The sequence below is a fragment of the Oncorhynchus mykiss genome, chromosome 32 (genome assembly GCF_013265735.2).
Source record: "Oncorhynchus mykiss isolate Arlee chromosome 32, USDA_OmykA_1.1, whole genome shotgun sequence".
Taxonomy (NCBI): Eukaryota; Metazoa; Chordata; class Actinopteri; order Salmoniformes; family Salmonidae; genus Oncorhynchus; species Oncorhynchus mykiss.
Genome location: NC_050572.1, coordinates 23,007,734 through 23,031,341, shown reverse-complemented (window position 1 = coordinate 23,031,341; position 23,608 = coordinate 23,007,734). Strand labels below are relative to the sequence as shown.

The following is a 23,608-nucleotide window of genomic DNA, read 5'->3' as shown; positions in this document are numbered from 1 at the left end:
TAAATGACTACCGACCCGTAGCACTCACATCTGTAGCCATGAAGTGCTTTGAAAGGCTGGTCATAGCTCACATCATTATCCCAGAAATCCTAGACCCACTCCAATTTGCATACTGCCCCAACAGATCCACAGATGATGCAATCTCTATTGCACTCCACACTGCCCTTTCCCACTCCACACTGCCCTTTCCCACCTGGACAAAAGGAACACCTATGTGAGAATGCTATTCATTGACTAAAGCTCACAACATAGTGCCATCAAAGCTCATCACCAAGCTAAGGACTCTGGGACTAAACACCTCCCTCTGCAACTGGATCCCGGACTTCCTGACAGGCCGCCCCCAAGTGGTAAGGGTAGGTAACAACACATCCGTCACGCTGATCCTCAACACAGGGGCCCCTCAGGGGTGCGTGCTCAGCCCCCTCCTGTACTCCCTCTTCACTCATGACTGCACGACTCCAACACCATCATCAAGTTTGCCGATGACACAGCAGTGGTAGGCCTGATCACCGACAACGATGACACAGCCTATAGGGAGGAGGTCAGAGACCTGGCCGTGTGGTTCCAGGACCACAACCTCTCCCTCAACGTGATCAAGACAAAGGAGATGATTGTGGACTATAGGAAAGGAGGACCGAGCACGCCCCTGTTCACATTAATGGGACTGTCGTGGAGCAGGTTGAGAGCTTTAAGTTCCTTGGTGTCCACATCACCAACAAACTATCATGGTCCAAACACACCAAAACAGTTGTGAAGAGAGCTCGACCACTCCTATTCCCCCTCAGGAGACTGAAAAGATTTGGCATGGGTCCTCAGATCCTCAAAAGGTTCTACAGCTGCACCATCGAGAGTATCCTGACTGGTTGGATCACTGCACTACAGAATTGTCAAAGACTCCAGCCACCCTAGTCATAGACTGTTTTCTCTGCTCCCGCACTGCAAGAGGTACCGGAGTGCCAAGTTTAGGTCCAAAAGGATTCTTAACAGCTTCTACCCCCAAGCCATAAGACTCCGGAACAGCTAATCAAAGGGCTACCCAGACATATCTTTTACGCTTCTGTTTTTTATCTATGCATAGTCACTTTAACTCTACCTACATGTACATATTACTTCAATTACCTCGACTAACCGGTGGCCCTGCACATTGACTCTGTACCAGTACCCCCTGTATATAGCCTGCACATTGACTCTGTAGCAGTACCCCATGTATATAGCCTGCACATTGACTCTGTACCAGTACCCCCTGTATATAGCCTCGCTATTGTTATTTTACTGCTGCTGTTTATTTATTTGTTACTTTTATTTTCAATGTTTTACTTATCTATTTTTTACTTAACACTTATTTTTCATAAAACTGCATTGTTGGTTAAATACTTGTAAGTAAGCATTTCACTGTATTCGGAGCATGTGACAAATACAATTTGATTTGATATGTCCATAAAACATTCCCCTCCAAAACTAACCATATTTGGGTGAGTATTTTTCACCCCACTTTAGCTGAGAAAGGTAGAAAAGTGTTCTCCCTACAGCCCAATATTGTCAGTATACCAGTGTCAACATTGTATTTTTTCCATTATAAACATTGTTCATTTAAAAAATATATATTATTTGTAATTTGTTTTCAGAAATTACTTATTGCATTTTCTTGTTGGCACAATAAAAGTGGCCATTGATTAAAATGCAATATCACATTGCAACGAGTTATCCTCATTGCAATGTTTTGAAATGTAGGCTTTTATTTTTGAAGGTTTCCTCATTACCATACACAAGTCACGTCAACGTTTGTGCTGCTGGCAGGATACTAGTTCATCTCGCGACCAGACTTTGTAGTGGGGACAATCATAACCGTCTTGATTTGGAATATTTCCATTTTTATTTCGTTTTTACAAGGATTTGCTTTATCTTATTATTCGTTTGGTTTATTATCAAAAATCTCAATGATGGCCTGCTCCGGTTTCACCTGCTCCAAGCACTGCCTCTGTGCGCTCAATATCCTTTATGTTGTGAGTATGCGATTCCAGAATTGACCATATGGAGTATTACTAAGCTATACTGTAACAGGTTTTGGGCGTTGGTTCGGTAGCCTATATGACGTTTTTTATGCGGTCTGTGCGGGTGTGTAAGAAACATTGTTGCGGTACAGCCTGTTTTAAAAATACATTGGGTCAGACCAGGCTCTGCTGCTATAAATAATTAAAACTGAACCTTTGTCTTGAATACGATTTGCGTCTCCTGCTTGACAAAGGCAACCTCAGCACGTACAAATATTAGGATTTATATTCAGTATTTAGGCAACTGAATATTTAAAATGCCCTATATATATTATTTCCTCTCTCTATTTCCTATCTCGTTTCCTCTCTTGAGTCCTGACACTTTCCAATGCAAGGGTGTATCCTATCTGTGTTCAGCTCTAACCATTCCTGATATCTCTTATCAAGTGGTTGTTACTGAAAACAACATTATATGGGACATAGGGTGTGTGTAGACTCCATAGCATTCCAATACAAACCCTCAACATAGGGCCTCAAATGTTCACAACACGACCCAATGTTTTGCAGGAGTGCTTGTGGCATCAAAACAGACCACAGTGGTGACCTATATTTAAACTGAATATACATTTACAGGCATATAAATGTTTTAATGATAGAAAATTATGTTCCACTTTTGACTGTTGCTTCTTCTATTTCCAGGGGCGCAAATTTCACTGGGGACATTGCGCCCCTGTCTATTTCTAAAAGCACACAGTCTTGAGGTGTAGCTTGTGTCCTTCTGACAGGTTATACCACTGCAATAACATCACTCACTTTGTTTTATTACATATCATACATAACCTGTAACCCTATCTGATAGTTTCCGGTCAATGTCCACACTCACTTTCTCTCTCGCTCTCTCGCTCTCTCTCTCTGTCTGTCTCTCTCTCTCTCTCTCTCTCTCTCTCTCTCGCTCTCTCTCTCTCTCTCTTTTGCTCTTTCTCTCTCTCTCTCTCTCTCTTACACACACACACACACACACACACACACACACACACATACACACACACACACACACACCGGCACAGTGCAGTTTTTACTCTTTGACTGTGGAGAGTTTATACAGTTCATACAGTGCCTTGCGAAAGTATTCAGCCCCCTTGAACTTTGCAACCTTTTGCCACATTTCAGGCTTCAAACATAAAGATATAAAACTGTATTTTTTTGTGAAAAATCAACAACAAGTGGGACACAATCATGAAGTGGAACGACATTTATTGGATATTTCAAACTTTTTTAACAAATCAAAAACTGAAAAATTGGGCGTGCAAAATTATTCAGCCCCCTTAAGTTAATACTTTGTAGTGCCACCTTTTGCTGCGATTACAGCTGTAAGTCGCTTGGGGAATGTCTCTATCAGTTTTGCACATCGAGAGACTGACATTTTTTCCCATTCCTCCTTGCAAAACAGCTCGAGCTCAGTGAGGTTGGATGGAGAGCATTTGTGAACAGCAGTTTTCAGTTCTTTCCACAGATTCTCGGTTGGATTCAGGTCTGGACTTTGACTTGGCCATTCTAACACCTGGATATGTTTATTTTTGAACCATTCCATTGTAGATTTTGCTTTATGTTTTGGATCATTGTCTTGTTGGAAGACAAATCTCTGTCCCAGTCTCAGGTCTTTTGCAGACTCCATCAGGTTTTCTTCCAGAATGGTCCTGTATTTGGCTCCATCCATCTTCCCATCAATTTTAACCATCTTCCCTGTCCCTGCTGAAGAAAAGCAGGCCCAAACCATGATGCTGCCACCACCATGTTTTATTTTTCTTTTTTTTTCTTTTCTTTTTTTCTTTTTTTTTTTTTTGAATTTTACCCCTTTTTCTCCCCATTTTGTGGTATCCAATTGTTGTAGTAGCTACTATCTTGTCTCATTGCTACAACTCCCGTACGGGCTCGGGAGAGACGAAGGCTGAATGTCATGCGTCCTCCGATACACAACCCAACCAGCCGTACTGCTTCTTAACACAGCGCGCATCCAACCCGGAAGCCAGCCGCACCAATGTGTCGGAGGCTACACCGTGCACCTGGCAACCTTGGCTAGCGCGCACTGCGCCCGGCCCGCCACAGGAGTCGCTGGTGCGCGATGAGACAAGGAGATCCCTACCGACCAATCCCTCCCTAACCCGGACGACGCTAGGCCAATTGTGCGTCGCCCCACGGACCTCCCGGTTGCGGCCGGTTACGACAGAGCCTGGGCGCGAACCCAGGGACTCTGATGGCACAGCTGGCGCTGCAGTACAGCGCCCTTAACCACTGCGCCACCCGGGAGGCCCGCCACCACCATGTTTGACAGTGGGGATGGTGTGTTCAGGGTGATGAGCTGTGTTGCTTTTACGCCAAACATAACGTTTTGCATTGTTGCCAAAAAGTTCAATTTTGGTTTCATCTGACCAGAGCACCTTCTTCCACATGTTTGGTGTGTCTCCCAGGTGGCGTGTGGCAAACTTTAAACAACACTTTTTATGGATATCTTTAAGAAATGGCTTTCTTCTTGCCACTCTTCCATAAAGGCCAGATTTGTGCAATATACGTCTGATTGTTGTCCTATGGACAGAGTCTCCCACCTCAGCTGTAGATCTCTGCAGTTCATCCAGAGTGATCATGGGCCTCTTGGCTGCATCTCTGATCAGTCTTCTCCTTGTATGAGCTGAAAGTTTAGAGGGACGGCCAGGTCTTGGTAGATTTGCAGTGGTCTGATACTCCTTCCATTTCAATATTATCGCTTGCACAGTGCTCCTTGGGATGTTTAAAGCTTGGGAAATCTTTTTGTATCCAAATCCGGCTTTAAACTTCTTCACAACAGTATCTCGGACCTGCCTGGTGTGTTCCTTGTTCTTCATGATGCTCTCTGCGCTTTTAACGGACCTCTGAGACTATCACAGTGCAGGTGCATTTATACGGAGACTTGATTACACACAGGTGGATTGTATTTATCATCATTAGTCATTTAGGTCAACATTGGATCATTCAGAGATCCTCACTGAACTTCTGGAGAGAGTTTGCTGCACTGAAAGTAAAGGGGCTGAATAATTTTGCACGCCCAATTTTTCAGTTTTTGATTTGTTAAAAAAGTTTGAAATATCCAATAAATGTCGTTCCACTTCATGATTGTGTCCCACTTGTTGTTGATTCTTCACAAAAAAATACAGTTTTATATCTTTATGCTTGAAGCCTGAAATGTGGCAAAGGGTCGCAAAGTTCAAGGGGGCCGAATACTTTCGCAAGGCACTGTACTTCATACAATGATATAAGATACAGTGGGGAGAACAAGTATTTGATACACTGCCGATTTTGCAGGTTTTCCCACGTACAAAGCATGTAGAGGTCTGTAATTTTTATCATAGGTACACTTCAACTGTGAGAGATGGAATCTAAAACCAAAATCCAGAAAATCACATTGTAAGATTTTTAAGTAATGAATTTGCATTTTATTGCATGACATAAGTATTTGATCACCTACCAACCAGTAATAATTCCATCTCTCACAGACCTGTTAGTTTTTCTTTAAGAAGCCCTTCCTGTTCTCCACTCATTACCTGTATTAACTGCACCTGTTTGAACTCGTTGCCTTTATAAAAGACACCTGTCCACACACTCAATCAAACAGACTCCAACCTCTCCACAATGGCCAAGACCAGAGAGCTGTGTAAGGACATCAGGGGTAAAATTGTAGACCTGCACAAGGCTGGGATGGGCTACAGGACAATAGGCAAGCAGCTTGGTGAGAAGGCAACAACTGTCGGCGCAATTATTAGAAAATGGAAGAAGTTCAAGATGATGGTCAATCACCCTCGGTCTGGGGCTCCATGCAAGATCTCACCTCGTGGGGCATCAATGATCATGAGGAAGGTGAGGGATCAGCCCAGAACTACACGGCAGGGCCTGGTCAATGACCTGAATAGAGCTGGCACCACAGTCTCAAATTGGTCTAAACTCCACTCGCTGTGTTTGGAGGAAGAAGAAGGATGAGTACAACCCCAAGAACACCATCCCAACCGTGAAGCATGGAGGTGGAAACATAATTCTTTGGGGATGCTTTTCTGCAAAGGGGACAGGACGACTGCACCGTATTGAGGGGAGGATGGATGGGGTCATGTATCGTGAGATCTTGGCCAACAACCTCCTTCCCTCAGTAAGAGCATTGAAAATGGGTTGTGGCTGGGTCTTCCAACATGACAACGACCCGAAACACACAGCCAGGGCAACTAAGGAGGGGCTCCGTAAGAAGCATCTCAAGGTCCTGGAGTGGCCTAGCCAGTCTCCAGACCTGAACCCAATAGAACATTTTTGGAGGGAGCTGAAAGTCCGTATTGCCCAGAGACCCGAAATCTGAAGGATCTGGAGAAGGTCTGTATGGAGGAGTGGGCCAAAATCCCTGCTGCAGTGTGTGCAAACCTGGTCAAGAACTACAGGAAACGTATGATCTCTGTAATTGCAAACAAAGGTTTCTGTACCAAATATTAAGTTCTGCTTTTTTGATGTATCAAATACTTATGTCATGCAATAAAATGCTAATTAATTACTTAAAAATCATACAATGTGATTATCTGGATTTTGGTTTTCGATTCCGTCTCTCACAGTTGAAGTGTACCTATGATAAAAAAATTACAGACCTCTACATGCTTTGTAAGTAGGAAAACCTGCAAAATCGTCAGTGTATCAAATACTTGTTCTCCCCACTGTATCTGTTGTTTAGGGTCATCTTGGCTGTCTGTCTCTGTTTTTGTGTCTGCGCCTGCCTGTCTATTTATCCGTCTTTCTGTCGGTCCGTCTATCCGTCCCTCCCTCTCTAGTTGGTGAGTCTGCTGATGATCGGCATCGCTGCGTGGGGGAAGTGGTTCGGCCTGGTGTCCAGCTTCCAGGTGGTGGGCGGAGTCATTGGAGTAGGCGTTTTCCTGTTCTTCGTGGCGTTGGTCGGCCTCATTGGGGCCGTGAAGCACCACCAGGTCCTACTCTTCTTCGTATCCTAACCTTCCACCAAGGCAGACTTGACCTGACCCAAGACCCAAGTGAATTTGGGGTCTAGAATTTGAATTATGGCTTGAGTTCAGGTTTGGGGTCAAGTTTCAGGTCAAGTAGATGTGTTAAATTCAAAAGAACTGAAGTTTCAATAAGCTTTTCCAATAGCTTCAGCAGCTCGCCAAAAGGGATCGTCTGAAAGAGACAATCCTCTCCACGTTGTCCTTTACCCTCACCCGCTGTGCTTTATTTCAATAAGACTCATAGCCCCTTGTGGTATATCCACTAGTTGTTTTCCAGGCTGTGCTGATATCTTACCCCTCCCTACCCTACTGTATGTTGTGGTATATCCATTAGTTGTTTTCCAGGCTGTGCTGATATCTTACCCCTCCCTACCCTACTGTATGTTGTGGTATATCCATTAGTTGTTTTCCAGGCTGTGCTGATATCTTACCCCTCCCTACCCTACTGTATGTTGTGGTATATCCACTAGTTGTTTTCCAGGCTGTACTGATATCTTACCCCTCCCTACCCTACTGTATGTTGTGGTATATCCATTAGTTGTTTTCCAGGCTGTGCTGATATCTTACCCCTCCCTACCCTACTGTATGTTGTGGTATATCCATTAGTTGTTTTCCAGGCTGTACTGATATCTTACCCCTCCCTACCCTACTGTATGTTGTGGAAAAATCCCTGCCTATTTTCCATTCATGCATGGCATGCACACGCAATAACATCTGTGAGACCAGGTCTAGTATCGTATTGCACATTGTAGTCAGCCTGCGTAGACACTGCCGACCCCTGCTTCTGGCTTAGTCATCGGGGCATAATACCGACTGGCTTTCAGTCATTATTACAGTGTTATTATTACATTATTATAGTATTAATCTATAATATTCCATATTACTAATACAGAAGTTTAGAGAAATAAAACAGTTGACTGTTGAAAATAAGTAACCTTTGCCTTCGGAAGTGTGACCAACTGGTTCAAAACTACAAAAGCTCTGTGTTGAGAATGTGTGTATTGGAGTGTTGTTCCTTGACAGTGGAGCCCAGTATATGATCATCCTCTTCATGGTGTTCATCGTCCAGTTCTCTGTCTCCAGCGCCTGTCTGGCCATCAACAAGGATCAGCAGGTAGGAACACAAACTCCTGTCAATCACAACAACATTCCTTTCAGTTCTATAGGAACAAAAACAACTTTTCAGACAAATCACAGAAATCTTGTGATTCAATTCTAGATAGATACAGAGACAACATATGCTAATGAATCATGATGTGTCTGTTATTGGTTAATGTTGTGGTGAAATCTCAGATCTAGGGACCTCCCATGTCTCGGCACTACGGTGTGTTCCGGTTCCATGCGCTATGGAGTACCTTTCAAAATCACTATTTCGGGCCTCCCGTGGTTAAGGGCGCTGTACTACAGCGCCAGCTGTGCCATCAGAGTCCCTGGGTTCGCGCCCAGGCTCTGTCGTAACCGGCCGCGACCGGGAGGTCCATGGGGCGACGCACAATTGGCCTAGCGTCGTCCGGGTTAGGGAGGGATTGGTCGGTAGGGATCTCCTTGTCTCATCGCGCACCAGCGACTCCTGTGGCGGGCCGGGCGCAGTGAGCGCTAGCCAAGGTTGCCAGGTGCACGGTGTAGCCTCCGACACATTGGTGTGGCTGGCTTCCGGGTTGGACGCGCGCTGTGTTAAGAAGCAGTACGGCTGGTTGGGTTGTGTATCGGAGGACGCATGACTTTCAACCTTCGTCTCTCCCGAGCCCATACGGGAGTTGTAGCGATGAGACAAGATAGTAGCTACTACAACAATTGGATACCACGAAATTGGGGAGAAAAAGGGGTAAAATTCAAAAAAAATAAAATCACTATTTCATTCAGACTTACCTCCATCTGGTTCAAGAACAGCAGACTACCTTAGAAATGTCTGGTCCTGTGTATACAGGCATTGTAATGCACCTAATGTATATGTATATGGGTGTATCTATGGTGGTCAGTGCTTGCTGTTGTACCCCTGTTTTAGGAACAACTGTTGGAGGTGGGATGGAACAACTCTCACACCACCCAGAGAGACGTAGAGAAGAGTCTCAACTGCTGTGGCTTCTACCACGTAGACAACAACGGGACCTGTGACGCTGTAAGCATTAACAAATGAACCCTCTGGTGCACTGAATCTGAATGTACAGTATGTTGTCTTTGACCTCTCCATCACAGGTCACAAGCTCTGTTGGTACATATCAAGATGTATCATTACAACAAATGGGATTGTCTAAAAAACGTGTGTTTACCCATACATCTGTGTTGATATGGCTCTGATATTTTTAGCAAACTGGTTCTGATGATATCAGCTGCTGTATATTCAGTATTGTGACTGTGAAGCCGTTTTCCTGACTACCTGGTCTGTGTGGTGTTTCTGTGTCCCTCTACAGGCCTGTTTCCCCAACCACTCCTGTTCACCGTGTGCTGAGCACATCCAGGCGCATGCAGGAGAGGTGCTGCGCTTCGTGGGCGGGATAGGCCTCTTCTTCAGCTTCACTGAGGTGAGATCTCCCTTTATATACAGTCAGAGAATGGTCTGGGGTCTCAATCAAGCATTCAATCAATTGAACTTAATGACTTACAGTAAACTGCAGTTTATAAAATCTAATAGGGAATGAAAATGTATATTTACAGTATACGATCTGTTATTTGTAGGGTCAGTATGATAAAACTGGGCTCAGTAATGTTTATTCTTTATTCCTGCTTCAGATCCTGGGGGTGTGGCTAACGTATCAATACAGGAACCAGAAAGACCCTCGAGCCAATCCCAGTGCCTTCCTGTAACTGCTGGCAACTGCTGGCTCTGCGCCCTGCCCCCCTCACCCCACATCCTGGAAGTGGCTAGCCCTCCTCCTGGAGAGCTAATGGATGTGCAGGCTTTTTCTCAAGCCCTACTCTAACTAACACTAACACAGCTGATTCTAAACAAATGAGTTGCTCATCGGGACCATTTTCAGCTGAATCGGTTGTGTTAGTTAAAGTGGGGCCGGAGCAAAAGCCTGCAGTAGCTCTCCTGGTGGGTTTGCCGCCTGTTTTAGGGGCTGTGTTTGTAGATAAGCGAGTGACTTGTGTGTGTTTTCACCAGCTGAGCGCAGCGGCAGGCCTTTGTGTGGTGTTTCATAAAGGTGTGTGTCTGGAAAATAACTGGGTCGCGTTCGTTAGGGCACTAAACAGGAGAAAACTGACTGAGACAGGAGGAACTACATTTTCCTTTACATTTTCAGTTGCTAAATGTTTTCTGTTGTGTGCCCTAAAGAACACGACCCGGCTGTATATTAAAATGCTGCATGAGTCTATTACCCTAATAGGACACCTGAAGCCACTCCCAATCCCAATCATATCCTGTATTTAACCTCTCATACGTATATGGCTCTGCTTCCGATGACAAATCTCTTGGATTCAACGTTTTCAGAGAATACATTTGATATTTGATACACCGTTGATGGGCAAGCGTTCAGTATGCTCAGACCAGTATTAGAGCATGTGAACTGTGATGTTGTGACTACTGAATGACTCCTGTAGTACAAACAACGACTGACATAATGAAGAACAGTTTGTATTATTTTGAGCGCATGGCGATTGAAGATATCATTGAATATTTGTACATTTGATTTTAACACTCAATAACAGGACTGTAGCGCGCTGTTGACAGTTGTGTGCTGTAACTACATAACTACAGCTATTTAAGCAGCTTGTTGTTGCCTTTACTTCACGTCATCATGCTACACAGTATTCAACAAAGAAGTTGTTCTGTATGTGTATTTCTGTGTAAACATTCCTAATGATTAGAAATCTGCTAAACCAAATGCATTAATGTAAGAGTCAGTTGCTTATGCCGTCTGAATATCAACACTATGTCATTCTGGGGAAGTCTGACCTGAAAACACATATGATACACTTTGTTCTGCTGATAGTGTTACAAAGCCTGGCAGTCGATTGTGTGCTGCTGTATCGTGTCTCTGCTAGGATGTGCTGCTGTATCGTGTCTCTGCTAGGATGTGCTGCTGCATCATGTCTCTGCTAGGATGTGCTGCTGCATCATGTCTCTGCTAGGATGTGCTGCTGCATCGTGTCTCTGCTAGGATGTGCTGCTGTATCGTGTCTCTGCTAGGATGTGCTGCTGCATCATGTCTCTGCTAGGATGTGCTGCTGCATCATGTCTCTGCTAGGATGTGCTGCTGCATCATGTCTCTGCTAGGATGTGCTGCTGCATCATGTCTCTGCTAGGATGTGCTGCTGCATCATGTCTCTGCTAGGATGTGCTGCTGCATCATGTCTCTGCTAGGATGTGCTGCTGCATCATGTCTCTGCTAGGATGTGCTGCTGCATCATGTCTCTGCTAGGATGTGCTGCTGCATCATGTCTCTGCTAGGATGTGCTGCTGCATCATGTCTCTGCTAGGATGTGCTGCTGCATCATGTCTCTGCTAGTATGTGCTGCTGCATCATGTCTCTGCTAGGATGTGCTGCTGCATCATGTCTCTGCTAGGATGTGCAGCTGCATCATGTCTCTGCTAGGATGTGCTGCTGCATCATGTCTCTGCTAGGATGTGCTGCTGCATCATGTCTCTGCTAGGATGTGCAGCTGCATCATGTCTCTGCTAGGATGTGCTGCTGCATCATGTCTGCTAGGATGTGCTGCTGTATCGTGTCTCTGCTAGGATGTGCTGCTGCATCATGTCTCTGCTAGGATGTGCTGCTGCTTCATGTCTCTGCTAGGATGTGCTGCTGTATCATGTCTCTGCTAGGATGTGCTGCTGCGTCATGTCTCTGCTAGGATGTGCTGCTGCATCATGTCTCTGCTAGGATGTGCTGCTGCATCATGTCTCTGCTAGGATGTGCTGCTGCATCATGTCTCTGCTAGGATGTGCTGCTGCATCATGTCTCTGCTAGGATGTGCTGCTGCATCATGTCTCTGCTAGGATGTGCTGCTGCATCATGTCTCTGCTAGGATGTGCTGCTGCATCATGTCTCTGCTAGGATGTGCTGCTGCATCATGTCTCTGCTAGGATGTGCTGCTGTATCGTGTCTCTGCTAGGATGTGCTGCTGCATCATGTCTGCTAGGATGTGCTGCTGTATCGTGTCTCTGCTAGGATGTGCTGCTGCATCATGTCTGCTAGGATGTGCTGCTGTATCGTGTCTCTGCTAGGATGTGCTGCTGCATCATGTCTCTGCTAGGATGTGCTGCTGCTTCATGTCTCTGCTAGGATGTGCTGCTGTATCATGTCTCTGCTAGGATGTGCTGCTGCATCATGTCTCTGCTAGGATGTGCTGCTGCATCATGTCTCTGCTAGGATGTGCTGCTGCATCATGTCTCTGCTAGGATGTGCTGCTGCTTCATGTCTCTGCTAGGATGTGCTGCTGTATCATGTCTCTGCTAGGATGTGCTGCTGCATCATGTCTCTGCTAGGATGTGCTGCTGCATCATGTCTCTGCTAGGATGTGCTGCTGCATCATGTCTCTGCTAGGATGTGCTGCTGCATCATGTCTCTGCTAGTATGTGCTGCTGCATCATGTCTCTGCTAGGATGTGCTGCTGCATCATGTCTCTGCTAGGATGTGCAGCTGCATCATGTCTCTGCTAGGATGTGCTGCTGCATCATGTCTCTGCTAGGATGTGCTGCTGCATCATGTCTCTGCTAGGATGTGCAGCTGCATCATGTCTCTGCTAGGATGTGCTGCTGCATCATGTCTGCTAGGATGTGCTGCTGTATCGTGTCTCTGCTAGGATGTGCTGCTGCATCATGTCTCTGCTAGGATGTGCTGCTGCTTCACGTCTCTGCTAGGATGTGCTGCTGTATCATGTCTCTGCTAGGATGTGCTGCTGCATCATGTCTCTGCTAGGATGTGCTGCTGCATCATGTCTCTGCTAGGATGTGCTGCTGCATCATGTCTCTGCTAGGATGTGCTGCTGCATCATGTCTCTGCTAGGAAGTGCTGCTGCATCATGTCTCTGCTAGGATGTGCTGCTGCATCATGTCTCTGCTAGGATGTGCTGCTGCATCATGTCTCTGCTAGGATGTGCTGCTGCATCATGTCTCTGCTAGGATGTGCTGCTGTATCGTGTCTCTGCTAGGATGTGCTGCTGCATCATGTCTGCTAGGATGTGCTGCTGTATCGTGTCTCTGCTAGGATGTGCTGCTGCATCATGTCTCTGCTAGGATGTGCTGCTGTATCGTGTCTCTGCTAGGATGTGCTGCTGCATCATGTCTGCTAGGATGTGCTGCTGTATCGTGTCTCTGCTAGGATGTGCTGCTGCATCATGTCTCTGCTAGGATGTGCTGCTGCTTCATGTCTCTGCTAGGATGTGCTGCTGTATCATGTCTCTGCTAGGATGTGCTGCTGCATCATGTCTCTGCTAGGATGTGCTGCTGCATCATGTCTCTGCTAGGATGTGCTGCTGCATCATGTCTCTGCTAGGATGTGCTGCTGCTTCATGTCTCTGCTAGGATGTGCTGCTGTATCATGTCTCTGCTAGGATGTGCTGCTGCATCATGTCTCTGCTAGGATGTGCTGCTGCATCATGTCTCTGCTAGGATGTGCTGCTGCATCATGTCTCTGCTAAGATGTGCTGCTGCATCATGTCTCTGCTAGGATGTGCTGCTGCTACTGATGGTTCTGTGAACTAGGTACCTGAGCCTTTGTACAAGAAATCACAATAAAATTGATATTTTACATCTTTTTCATCCCGTTTCTGTTCTCCTATCAACATTGATAGTAACTCATTTCCCAACGATGCCCAGTCAAGTTGACCAGTCGACATTCACTGGGTTAGTTGTGCTCTGTTTCAATAGAAACACAACCTGTGAAGTTGCAAAATGTTGAGCTCAGCTCACAGCAGGAGCCTAAGCATTTCCAAGAAACTAAAATCAGTTTTGTAAGTAATGCTTTTATTTGCTTTCTGGCATATCATTTGCATAGATTCCCATGAAGAGCAAAGATAACTACTCAGGTCACTGTGTGTGTGTATGTGTGTGTTTTTTTTTTTTTTTAAGAAGGAAGCCCCGTTATACAACAAAGGCATTGGTTGAGGTTCGGTAGCCAGGCAACCAGGCTGTGACCGGTTCAGTAACCAGGCAACCAGGAGTGACTCAGAAAAAGTTCTTTCATACCCTCAATGGCCAAGCCCATTCAGGATGTGACCAGGATGTCAGCACTCACTCCCTAGATACACACATACACATGCACACACACATTCATGCGCACACAGTTTCTGTCTTTTTAATAGCTCTTTTAACTTGAGTCAAAAAATGTAATACTGGTAACTCTGGTTTTACAATAATACACACATAATTTAAGAATTGCACTATATTTAATAAAAATACATCTTAGATGTACAGCAATACATTACAAATGTAGACAGAGTTTCAGGGAAAATCCCCCCAAAACATTTAAATTAGTTTGTGAAAGTGAAGACTAGTTTTTTCCAGTGCTTAGGTTTACATGGTGACAGTATCCCACTGGCTGACTCCTAGGCTCCAGAGATCATTCTGAGAATGTTCAGAAAACCTCTGAAGTCACAGGCAAAGGTCAACGGGTCACATGCATTGTCAGTGCTTACAACTCAGTCTTCAGCAGCTTCTTGGCCTTCTGCATGTTGCTCAACACTGTAGGGAGAAGGGAAAATGAAGAGTCACTCAAGAGAATTCAAGACTAAGTCACACAAGAGTCGTTCAAGAGCAGGTTGTTTCTCACAGAGGAGTAATTTGTTGTTGTTGATGATGGCACTAATGGCCAAATGTAATATATTTGAATTATAAAACAATGTCTGGTTACAATTTCTAATACTTTACATTTATAAAACCTTATAAATGTGAATAAATGCTTAAATATTTATAATCTACTAAATACTGATTTATTAACAGTATGTAAACTGTTAGTATGCAATCAAACATTCAAGAGGGAGATAAGATCAAGTTGTACTCACAGAGTTGGGTGTCAGAAGGCTCATAGGCGTACATGCGGTTGGAGTAGCGTCCTGTGATGTCAGCTCTCACTGTCATAGAGGGATCTGAGGGGAGAGAAAGAGAGAGAGAGGGGGGGAGGGGGAGAGAGAACTATTGATTCAAATCTGGCACTTTTGTTTGATGCCATCAGAGACAAAGTATTGAAATGTGTTAGCATGTAATGCTGCATGGAAAACGTGACCTCATCACTCACCGACAAAGATGATTCTGGGGACATACTGGCCATCAGGGGAGAGATGCTTGTCTGTGGTTTCATACTGATAACACAGGGAGAGAAACACAACGTCATTATTTATGTCTTTCTAGATACTAAATGTCTGTTTAAAAAAACTAAAACAAAAGTCAAAGTAAAATATGAATACAAAAAAGTATATATACTATAAAGTAAAATCATAAAATAGATCAAAAGATAATTCATGTATGTATTGTGCTTGGCATGATTCTAGTCACGTTTTCCAAAGTCTGAATTTAAAACTCACCACCAGATTGAGAATGATGAAGTCTTCATCAAGTACCTTCTGGATGTCCTTGTCTTCAGCGAAGGCCTTCTTCATGGCTGGATACACGAAAGAGATCATGAAATAAATGATGGAAAACATTATATTGACTTAAGAGATCTCCATCTATTAACAGTTGAGTAACATACTAGGATAGATAACACCTTGGAGATATATAACACCTTGGTAAACAGAGTCCTGTTTGTTCTACTACGAGTTTGATAATTGTTGTTTAAACAAGTCCTGGCATCTAATACAACTGAATGATGCATCACAATTTGGGAGAATGCCAGGATGCATAACTAGCCAAGGGAGTGACTTTGACCTGAGGTCTGTTCAGGAAAGTGCAATAAAGTGGCAGTTTATTTGCTGTAGGTCAGGGGTTAGAGGTCAGGGGTTAGAGATCAGGGTCTTACATGCGCTGTGGGGACAGTCCTCCAGGTGAAAGATGACCATCAGAGGCTTGTTCCTGTGGAGACAAAGTAGTTCTGGTTACAATAGATTAGAATAGAAAGGAGATGCCAAGAAATGCCTTGAAATGTATTTGCTTTTTTTGCGAAGACAACACATCAGTTATCCAGATCTATTATACAGTGGGGCAAAAAAGTTTTTAGTCAGCCACCAATTGTGCAAGTTCTCCCACTTAAAAAGATGAGAGAGGCCTGTAATTTTCATCATAGGTACACTTCAACTATGACAGACAAAATGAGAGAAAAAAAATCAAAATTATGGTGGAAAATAAGTGTTTGGTCAATAACAAAAGTTTATCTCAATACTTTGTTATATACCCTTTGTTGGCAATGACAGAGGTCAAACGTTTTCTGTAAGTCTTCACAAGGTTTTTACACACTGTTGCTGGTATTTTGGCCCATTCCTCCATGCAGATCTCCTCTAGAGCAGTGATGTTTTGGAACTGTTGCTGGGCAACACGGACTTTCAACTCCCTCCAAATATTTTCTTTGGGGTTGAGATCTGGAGACTGGCTAGGCCACTCCAGGACCTTGAAATGCTTCTTACGAAGCCACTCCTTCGTTGCCCGGGCGGTGTGTTTGGGATCATTGTCATGCTGAAAGACCCAGCCCCGTTTCATCTTCAATGCCCTTGCTGATGGAAGGAGGTTTTCACCCAAAATCTCACGATACATGGCCCCATATGAATGGGGTCTTTCCTTTACACGGATCAGTCGTCCTGGTCCCTTTGCAGAAAAACAGCCCCAAAGCGTGATGTTTCCACCCCCATGCTTCACAGTAGGTATGGTGTTCTTTGGATGCAACTCAGCATTCTTTGTCCTCCAAACACAACGAGTTGAGTTTTTACCAAAAAGTTATATTTTGGTTTCATCTGACCATATGACATTCTCCCAATCTTCTTCTGGATCATCCAAATGTTCTCTAGCAAACTTCAGACGGGCCTGGACATGTACTGTCTTAAACAGGGGGACACGTCTGGCACTGCAGGATTTGAGTCCCTGGCGGCGTAGTGTGTTACTGATGGTAGGCTTTGTTACTTTGGTCCCAGCTCTCTGCAGGTCATTCACTAGGTCCCCCCGTGTGGTTCTGGGATTTTTGCTCACCGTTCTTGTGATCATTTTGACCCCACGGGGTGAGATCTTTCGTGGAGCCCCAGATCGAGGGAGATTATCAGTGGTCTTGTATGTCTTCCATTTCCTAATAATTGCTCCCACAGTTGATTTCTTCAAACCAAGCTGCTTACCTATTGCAGATTCAGTCTTCCCAGCCTGGTGCAGGTCTACAATTTTGTTTCTGGTGTCCTTTGACAGCTCTTTGGAGTGTGACTGTTTGAAGTTGTGGACAGGTGTCTTTTATACTGATAACAAGTTCAAACAGGTGCCATTAATACAGGTAACGAGTGGAGGACAGAGGAGCCTCTTAAAGAAGAAGTTACAGGTCTGTGAGAGCCAGAAATCTTGCTTGTTTGTAGGTGACCAAATACTTATTTTCCACCATAATTTGCAAATAAATTCATTAAAAATCCTACAATGTGATTTTCTGGATTTTTTTCCCTCATTTTGTCTATCATAGTTGAAGTGTACCTATGATGAAAATTACAGGCCTCTCTCATCTTTTTAAGTAGGAGAACTTGCACAATTGGTGGCTGACTAAATACTTTTTTGCCCCACTGTAAGTATGTGAAATAACACCCTACTCCCTATTGTGCACCACATAAGAAATAGGATGCCATTTCGCATGTAGTCATAAAGGTTTGTTCACTCACTGTGCCCTGGCCCAGTACAGAGCCTCCTCATAGGTTTGAGCCCAGATCAGCTGATCACCCCAGCCTACAGGAGACCGAAAGGAAGAACAGTGTCAGAATACCTGGGGTCCGCTCACGAAGATGCAACATTACAGAACATTCAGGTAGAGATATATTGCGTAGAACAGACATGCCTCCGCTGACATGTAGAATAAGGAATCGTATGTCAGCTCTATTCATTAGATATCTTAGACCACACAGACCAGTGCTTTGAGAATAAGGAAAAAGTGTACTGTACTCTTTAAACCTTTCTTTCATTCATTCAAACACCACACTGTGATAAGCCTTGAAAAATAGTAAGGGGAGGGAGTGTTACCTCTAGAGAGAGTCTGAGGGATCCTCTTCCCCCTCTTGGCAATGTTCTTCTCAGGCTTGGCCAAAGATGAAGACACAGCTACGGCCACAAGGACAAACAACACCGACAGCAGACCTCGGATCATGATTAATACCTTTCTGGAAGGAAACAAGAGTTTATTATTGAGCATCTCAGAGTAGGTAGGAGTGATGATTGGGGATCATGTTCCCCCTGTCCATATCATTTTAATCATTGTGATCTACAAGTCAAAACTGATCCTATATCAGCACCTCTATTCTGTATCATTGTGAATACAGACCCAGATACCACATGCATGTCACAAAACTGCACAGATAATCTGCTTCTGTCCTCATATCATTATAACTCAAAAGTATAGCTGAGTGGAAACAATAATGAATAACTGCCATGCAGAATTACAAGTAATTGCACATCTATTCAGAGTTGTTCACGTTTTTATAGACTGAAAGAGTCTGGAAAAGTTCACAGCATTTAAGGCACATTTACCAGGAAAAGGATCAGATTGAGGGATAAGGGATAGTGAAGAAAGATTTGTGGTAGAGAGGGAGAGATATATTTCCTACCTGTTCTCCGTGGCACCTTTGTAAGTCTCCTTTTCTCTGCTGCTACTCGCACTGCCGTGTCCCTTCTCTATCACCTGGACATGCTCTTATACACCGGCCCCAAGCTCACCTGATGGCCCCTCCCACACACCAACCCTCTCCCTCTCTCCCCCAAAGCTCTGATGGAATATGTAGAGGCAGACAGTTCCCTCGTTTCTAGAATTTTAACTTTCTCGCCATTATTTCACTATCAGACAGCCATTTTAAGGTATATCATTAAGTTTGATTAAAGTAGAATTTGATAGTGTTGTTATGTACGTTTTCCTTTTATAATAAGAATGGGTAACGGAACTGTTGAATCGTAATAGTTGGCACAGATCCAAGGACAGGTCAGCATTAAATCTAGCAATCTGTTTGATATCGGGGCTATTAGTCAGTTCATGGATCAGGTCAGATCCGTAAGATTGACATCATTCTCAATAAAATCAGATAAACTACAGTGAAATGCTTACATACAGGTCTTTTTCCAACAACGCAGAGTTAAAGATAAAATATTTGTTTTAAAATTTGAAATAGTAATAAATTACCTTTCATAAAGTAAACAAAAAGATTTAACAGATTAAAGGGGAAGTTAACCCATTTTTTGTGGCCTTATTTTCACTCTTTTTGTGCTTTCACTTTTTTAGTTTACTTTTTAGTTTAATAAAAAATAATATTTTGTTTCATTACTGAGATAATTGGTTGTCACATTTTGCTTAGTCATCACTTGCCATTGACTATAATGCAATATGAAATAGGTCTAAAGCATATTAGGAAACACTCTAAAACACACCACTTCAATGCATATTACATCCCAATCCCATTCTGAATGATGTCTGCACTCATTTTTTTATTTATTCCACTGTGCCATAAATCCATGTTTGAATGATGCAAATCTGGATTTATGGGATTCTGATGTAATATGAGTTGGTGTGGAGTGTTTGTTACTTAACCTATGTGAAATGCAAAAGGATAGGGCTGTGTAGTATATCACATTGGACCGGAAATCAGGCTGCCATGAATTCTAGTGTGGATGTTGGAGCAGTGGAATGCTGTGCTGTCCTTAGTATTCTCTCTTTCTTACTTGATTCTTCGCACTCTCAGAATGCTGAGGTGTCCTTAGCTCCTAAGGCACTGACTATCCTCCTTTCTCTCTGTTCCTGACGTGGGTTGTCCCCGGGTCAATATTTGCAGTGTAGGGCCGGGTTAAAGCCACTCCCGGTTACACATTGCATCGTCTGCCACCTGGGCCACCTGTCATTAGCCTCGCCCTGAGAACACGGATCTACCACACACTACTATGGTAATAGGACGTAGGAGCTTGGATTAGGTTGTGTGATGTACATGATGACGCTTGAGATTGTTTAAAGATCCCCTGAAACTTTTGTATGTTCCTTTCTTGGGGTCTTCTGATTATATGAAACCTTCTTCATTGATATTCCAAATAAACAAGTTTAAATAATGGCAGTTATTTTCAAAGAAACTGAGGTAAGAATTAATTCATATAATGAAACATCTGTTAGATAAGAACTTGAAACGAAACTATTAATGGATTACATCTCATTTTCACACCCCAAATGTATTTATAAAGCCCGTTTTACATCAGCAAATGTCACTACAAAGTGCTTCTACAGAAACCGATCTTAAAACCCGAAACAGCAAGCAATATAGATGTAGAAGCATGGTGGTTAGGAAAAACTCCCTAGAACCTAGGAAGAAACCTAGAGAGGAATCAGGCTCTGAGGGGTGGCCAGTCCTCTTCTGGCTGTGAGATCTTCAACAGAGATCTTCTGTTGAATCTGACAATTAATCTTAATGGTTGTACAGTCGTCTCAAATAAAACTGTGAAGGACCTCGGCGTTACTCTGGACCCTGATCTCTCTTTTGAAGAACATATTAAGACCATTTCAGGGGCAGCTTTTTTCCATCTACGTAACATTGCAAAAATCAGAAACTTTCTGTCCAAAAATGATGCAGAAAAATTAATCCATGCTTTTGTTACTTCTAGGTTAGACTACTGCAATGCTCTACTTTCCGGCTACCCGGATAAAGCACTAAATAAGCTTCAGTTAGTGCCATACATACCTACACGTACGCTACGGTCACAAGACGCAGGACTCTTAATTGTCCCTAGAATTTCTAAGCAAACAGCTGGAGGCAGGGCTTTCTCCTATAGAGCTCCATTTTTATGGAACGGTCTGCCTACCCATGTCAGAGACGCAAACTCGGTCTCAACCTTTAAGTCTTTACTGAAGACTCATCTCTTCAGTGGGTCATATGATTGAGTGTAGTCTGGCCCAGGAGTGGGAAGGTGAACGGAAAGGCTCTGGAGCAACGAACCACCCTTGCTGTCTCTGTCTGGCCGGTTCCCCTCTTTCCACTGGGATTCTCTGCCTCTAACCCTATTACAGGGGCTGAGTCACTGGCTTACTGGGGCTCTCTCATACCGTCCCTGGAAGGGTTGCGTCATCTGAGTGGGTTGATTCACTGATGTGGTCATCCTGTCTGGGTTGGCGCCCCCCCTTGGGTTGTGCCGTGGCGGAGATCTTTGTGGGCTATACTCAGCCTTGTCTCTGGATGGTAAGTTGGTGGTTGAAGATATCCCTCTAGTGGTGTGGGGGCTGTGCTTTGGCAAAGTGGGTGGGGTTATATCCTTCCTGTTTGGCCCTGTCCGGGGGTGTCCTCGGATGGGGCCACAGTGTCTCCTGACCCCTCCTGTCTCAGCCTCCAGTATTTATGCTGCAGTAGTTTGTGTCGGGGCCTAGGGTCAGTTTGTTATATCTGGAGTACTTCTCCTGTCCTATTCGGTGTCCTGTGTGAATTTAAGTGTGCTCTCTCTAATTCTCTCTTTCTCTCTTTCTTTCTCTCTCTCGGAGGACCTGAGCCCTAGGACCACGCCCCAGGACTACCTGACATGATGACTCCTTGCTGTCCCCAGTCCACCTGGCCGTGCTGCTGCTCCAGTTTCAACTGTTCTGCCTTACTATTATTTGACCATGCTGGTCATTTATGAACATTTAAACATCTTGGCCATGTCCTGTTATAATCTCCACCCGGCACACCCCACATAGCCTGGTCCCTCTCTAGGTTTCTTCCTAGGTTTTGGCCTTTCTAGGGAGTTTTTCCTAGCCACCGTGCTTCTACACCTGCATTGCTTGCTGTTTGGGGTTTTAGGCTGGGTTTCTGAACAGCACTTTGTGATATCATCTGATTTACGAAAGGCTATATAATTAAATTTGATTTGATTTACGTAGGAGCAAGTCCATGTAATGCTTTTAGGTTAGCAGTAAAGACTTTGAAATCAGCCCTTGTCCTAACAGGAAGACAGTGTAGGGAGGCTAGCACTGGAGTAATATGATCAAATGTTTTGGTTCTAGTCAATATTCTAGCAGCCGTATTTAGCACTAACTGAAGTTTATTTAGTGGTTTAACTGGGTAGCTGGAGAGTAGAGCAATGCCATAGTCTAATCTAGAAGTGACAAAAGCATGGATAAGCTTTTCTGCATCATTTTTGGACAAAATGTTTCAGATTTTTGCAATGTTACAAAGACCGAAAAAAGGTGCCCTTGAAATATTATTGATATGTTCGTCAAAAGAGAGATCACGGTCCAAAGGGATGCCAAAGTCCTGCACAGTTTTATTTGAGACGACTGTACAACCAATATGATTCATTGTCAGATCAAACAGCTATCAGGTATGAAGGTAAGACCCAGATGCAGACAACGTCGAATGAACAATGGTTTAATAATCCAACAGTGGCAGGAAATAGACAGGTCAAGGCCGGCAGGGGTCAGTAAACCAGAGGTGGGGCAACAGTACCGGACGGTAGGCAGGCTCAGGGTAGGCAGAGGTCAAGAATCCAGAGGTGGGGCAAAGGTACAGGTCGGCAGTCAGGCACAGGGTCAGGCAGAGTGGTCAGGCAGGTGGGCTCAGAGTCAGGACAGGCAAGGGTCAAAACCAGGGGGGCGAGAAAGACAAACAAGATGAACTGGCAACAAACAAACAGAGAACACAGGTATAAATACACAGTGGATAATGGGGAAGATGGGCGACACCTGGAGGGTGGTGGAGACAATCACAAATACAGGTGAAACAGACGAGGGTGCGACACAGCAGATCTCTTTTTTTCTTGAGACCTAGAACTAGCATCTCTGTTTTGTGCGTGTTTGAAAGCAAACAGTTTGCCACCATCCACTTCCTTATGTCTGAAACACAGGCTTCCAGAGTAGGCAATGTTGGGGATTCACCATGTTTCATCGAAATGTACAGCTGTGTGTTGTTCGCATAGCATTGAATGTTGACATTGTGTTTCTGAATGACTTCACCAAGAGGTAGAATATATATTGAAAACAATAGTGGTCCTAACCTTGAGGAACACCGAAAAGTACAATTTATTTGTCAGAGGACAAACCATCGACAGAGACGAACTGATATTATTCTGTCAGATAAGATCTAAACCAGGCAAGAACTTGTTCGTATAAACCAATTAGGGTTTACAATCTCTCCAAAAGAATGTGGTGATTGATGGTGTCAAAGGCGGCACTGTCTAGGAGCACGACGAAAGATGCAGAGCCTTGGTCTGACGTCAATAAAAAGTAATTACCACCTTCACGAGTGCAGTCTCAGTACTATGATGGAGTCTAAAACCAGAATGGAGCGTTTCGTATACATAATTTGTCTTCAGGAAGGCAGTGAGTTGCAGCGCAACAGCTTTTAACATTTTTATTGAGAGGAATGGGAGATTTGATATATTTTCTGGGTCAAGGTTTGGCTTTTTCAGGAGAGGCTTTATTACTGCCACTTTTAGTGAGTATGGTACACATCTGGAGGATAGGGAGCCATTTATTATGTTCGACATAGGACGGCCAAACACAGGAAGTAGCTCTTTCAGTAGTTTAGTTGGAATAGGGTCTAGCAGGCATC

General features: G+C 44.1%; 2 protein-coding genes across 3 annotated transcripts; one reads left to right on the top strand and one right to left on the bottom strand.

The window, feature by feature from the left end:
* The first annotated feature begins 1,760 nt into the window (after nt 1–1,760).
* LOC110488121 (tetraspanin-13) lies at nt 1,761–13,713 on the top strand. Its single transcript, XM_021560148.2, has 6 exons — nt 1,761–2,003; nt 6,824–6,991; nt 8,046–8,126; nt 9,018–9,131; nt 9,424–9,534; nt 9,743–13,713. Exons 1-6 carry the CDS (start codon nt 1,938–1,940, stop codon nt 9,815–9,817), a joined length of 615 nt encoding a protein of 204 aa, XP_021415823.2. The 5' UTR covers nt 1,761–1,937; the 3' UTR covers nt 9,818–13,713.
* A 612-nt stretch (nt 13,714–14,325) lies between these two features.
* Nucleotides 14,326–18,790, bottom strand: LOC110488122 (anterior gradient protein 2 homolog). 2 transcript variants are annotated; one of them, XM_021560150.2, is made up of 8 exons: nt 18,668–18,790; nt 18,087–18,223; nt 17,732–17,795; nt 15,913–15,965; nt 15,479–15,555; nt 15,193–15,256; nt 14,960–15,043; nt 14,326–14,639 (listed from the first exon to the last, which is right to left on the bottom strand). In XM_021560150.2, the coding sequence occupies exons 2-8, from the start codon at nt 18,208–18,210 to the stop codon at nt 14,590–14,592; spliced, it is 516 nt and encodes a 171-aa protein (XP_021415825.1). In that variant the 5' UTR covers nt 18,211–18,223; nt 18,668–18,790; the 3' UTR covers nt 14,326–14,589. The 2 variants fall into 2 exon arrangements, with proteins under 2 accessions (XP_021415825.1, XP_021415826.1); XM_021560151.2 differs by having other exon boundaries at nt 18,087–18,219; nt 18,668–18,774.
* Nucleotides 18,791–23,608: the final 4,818 nt, after the last annotated feature.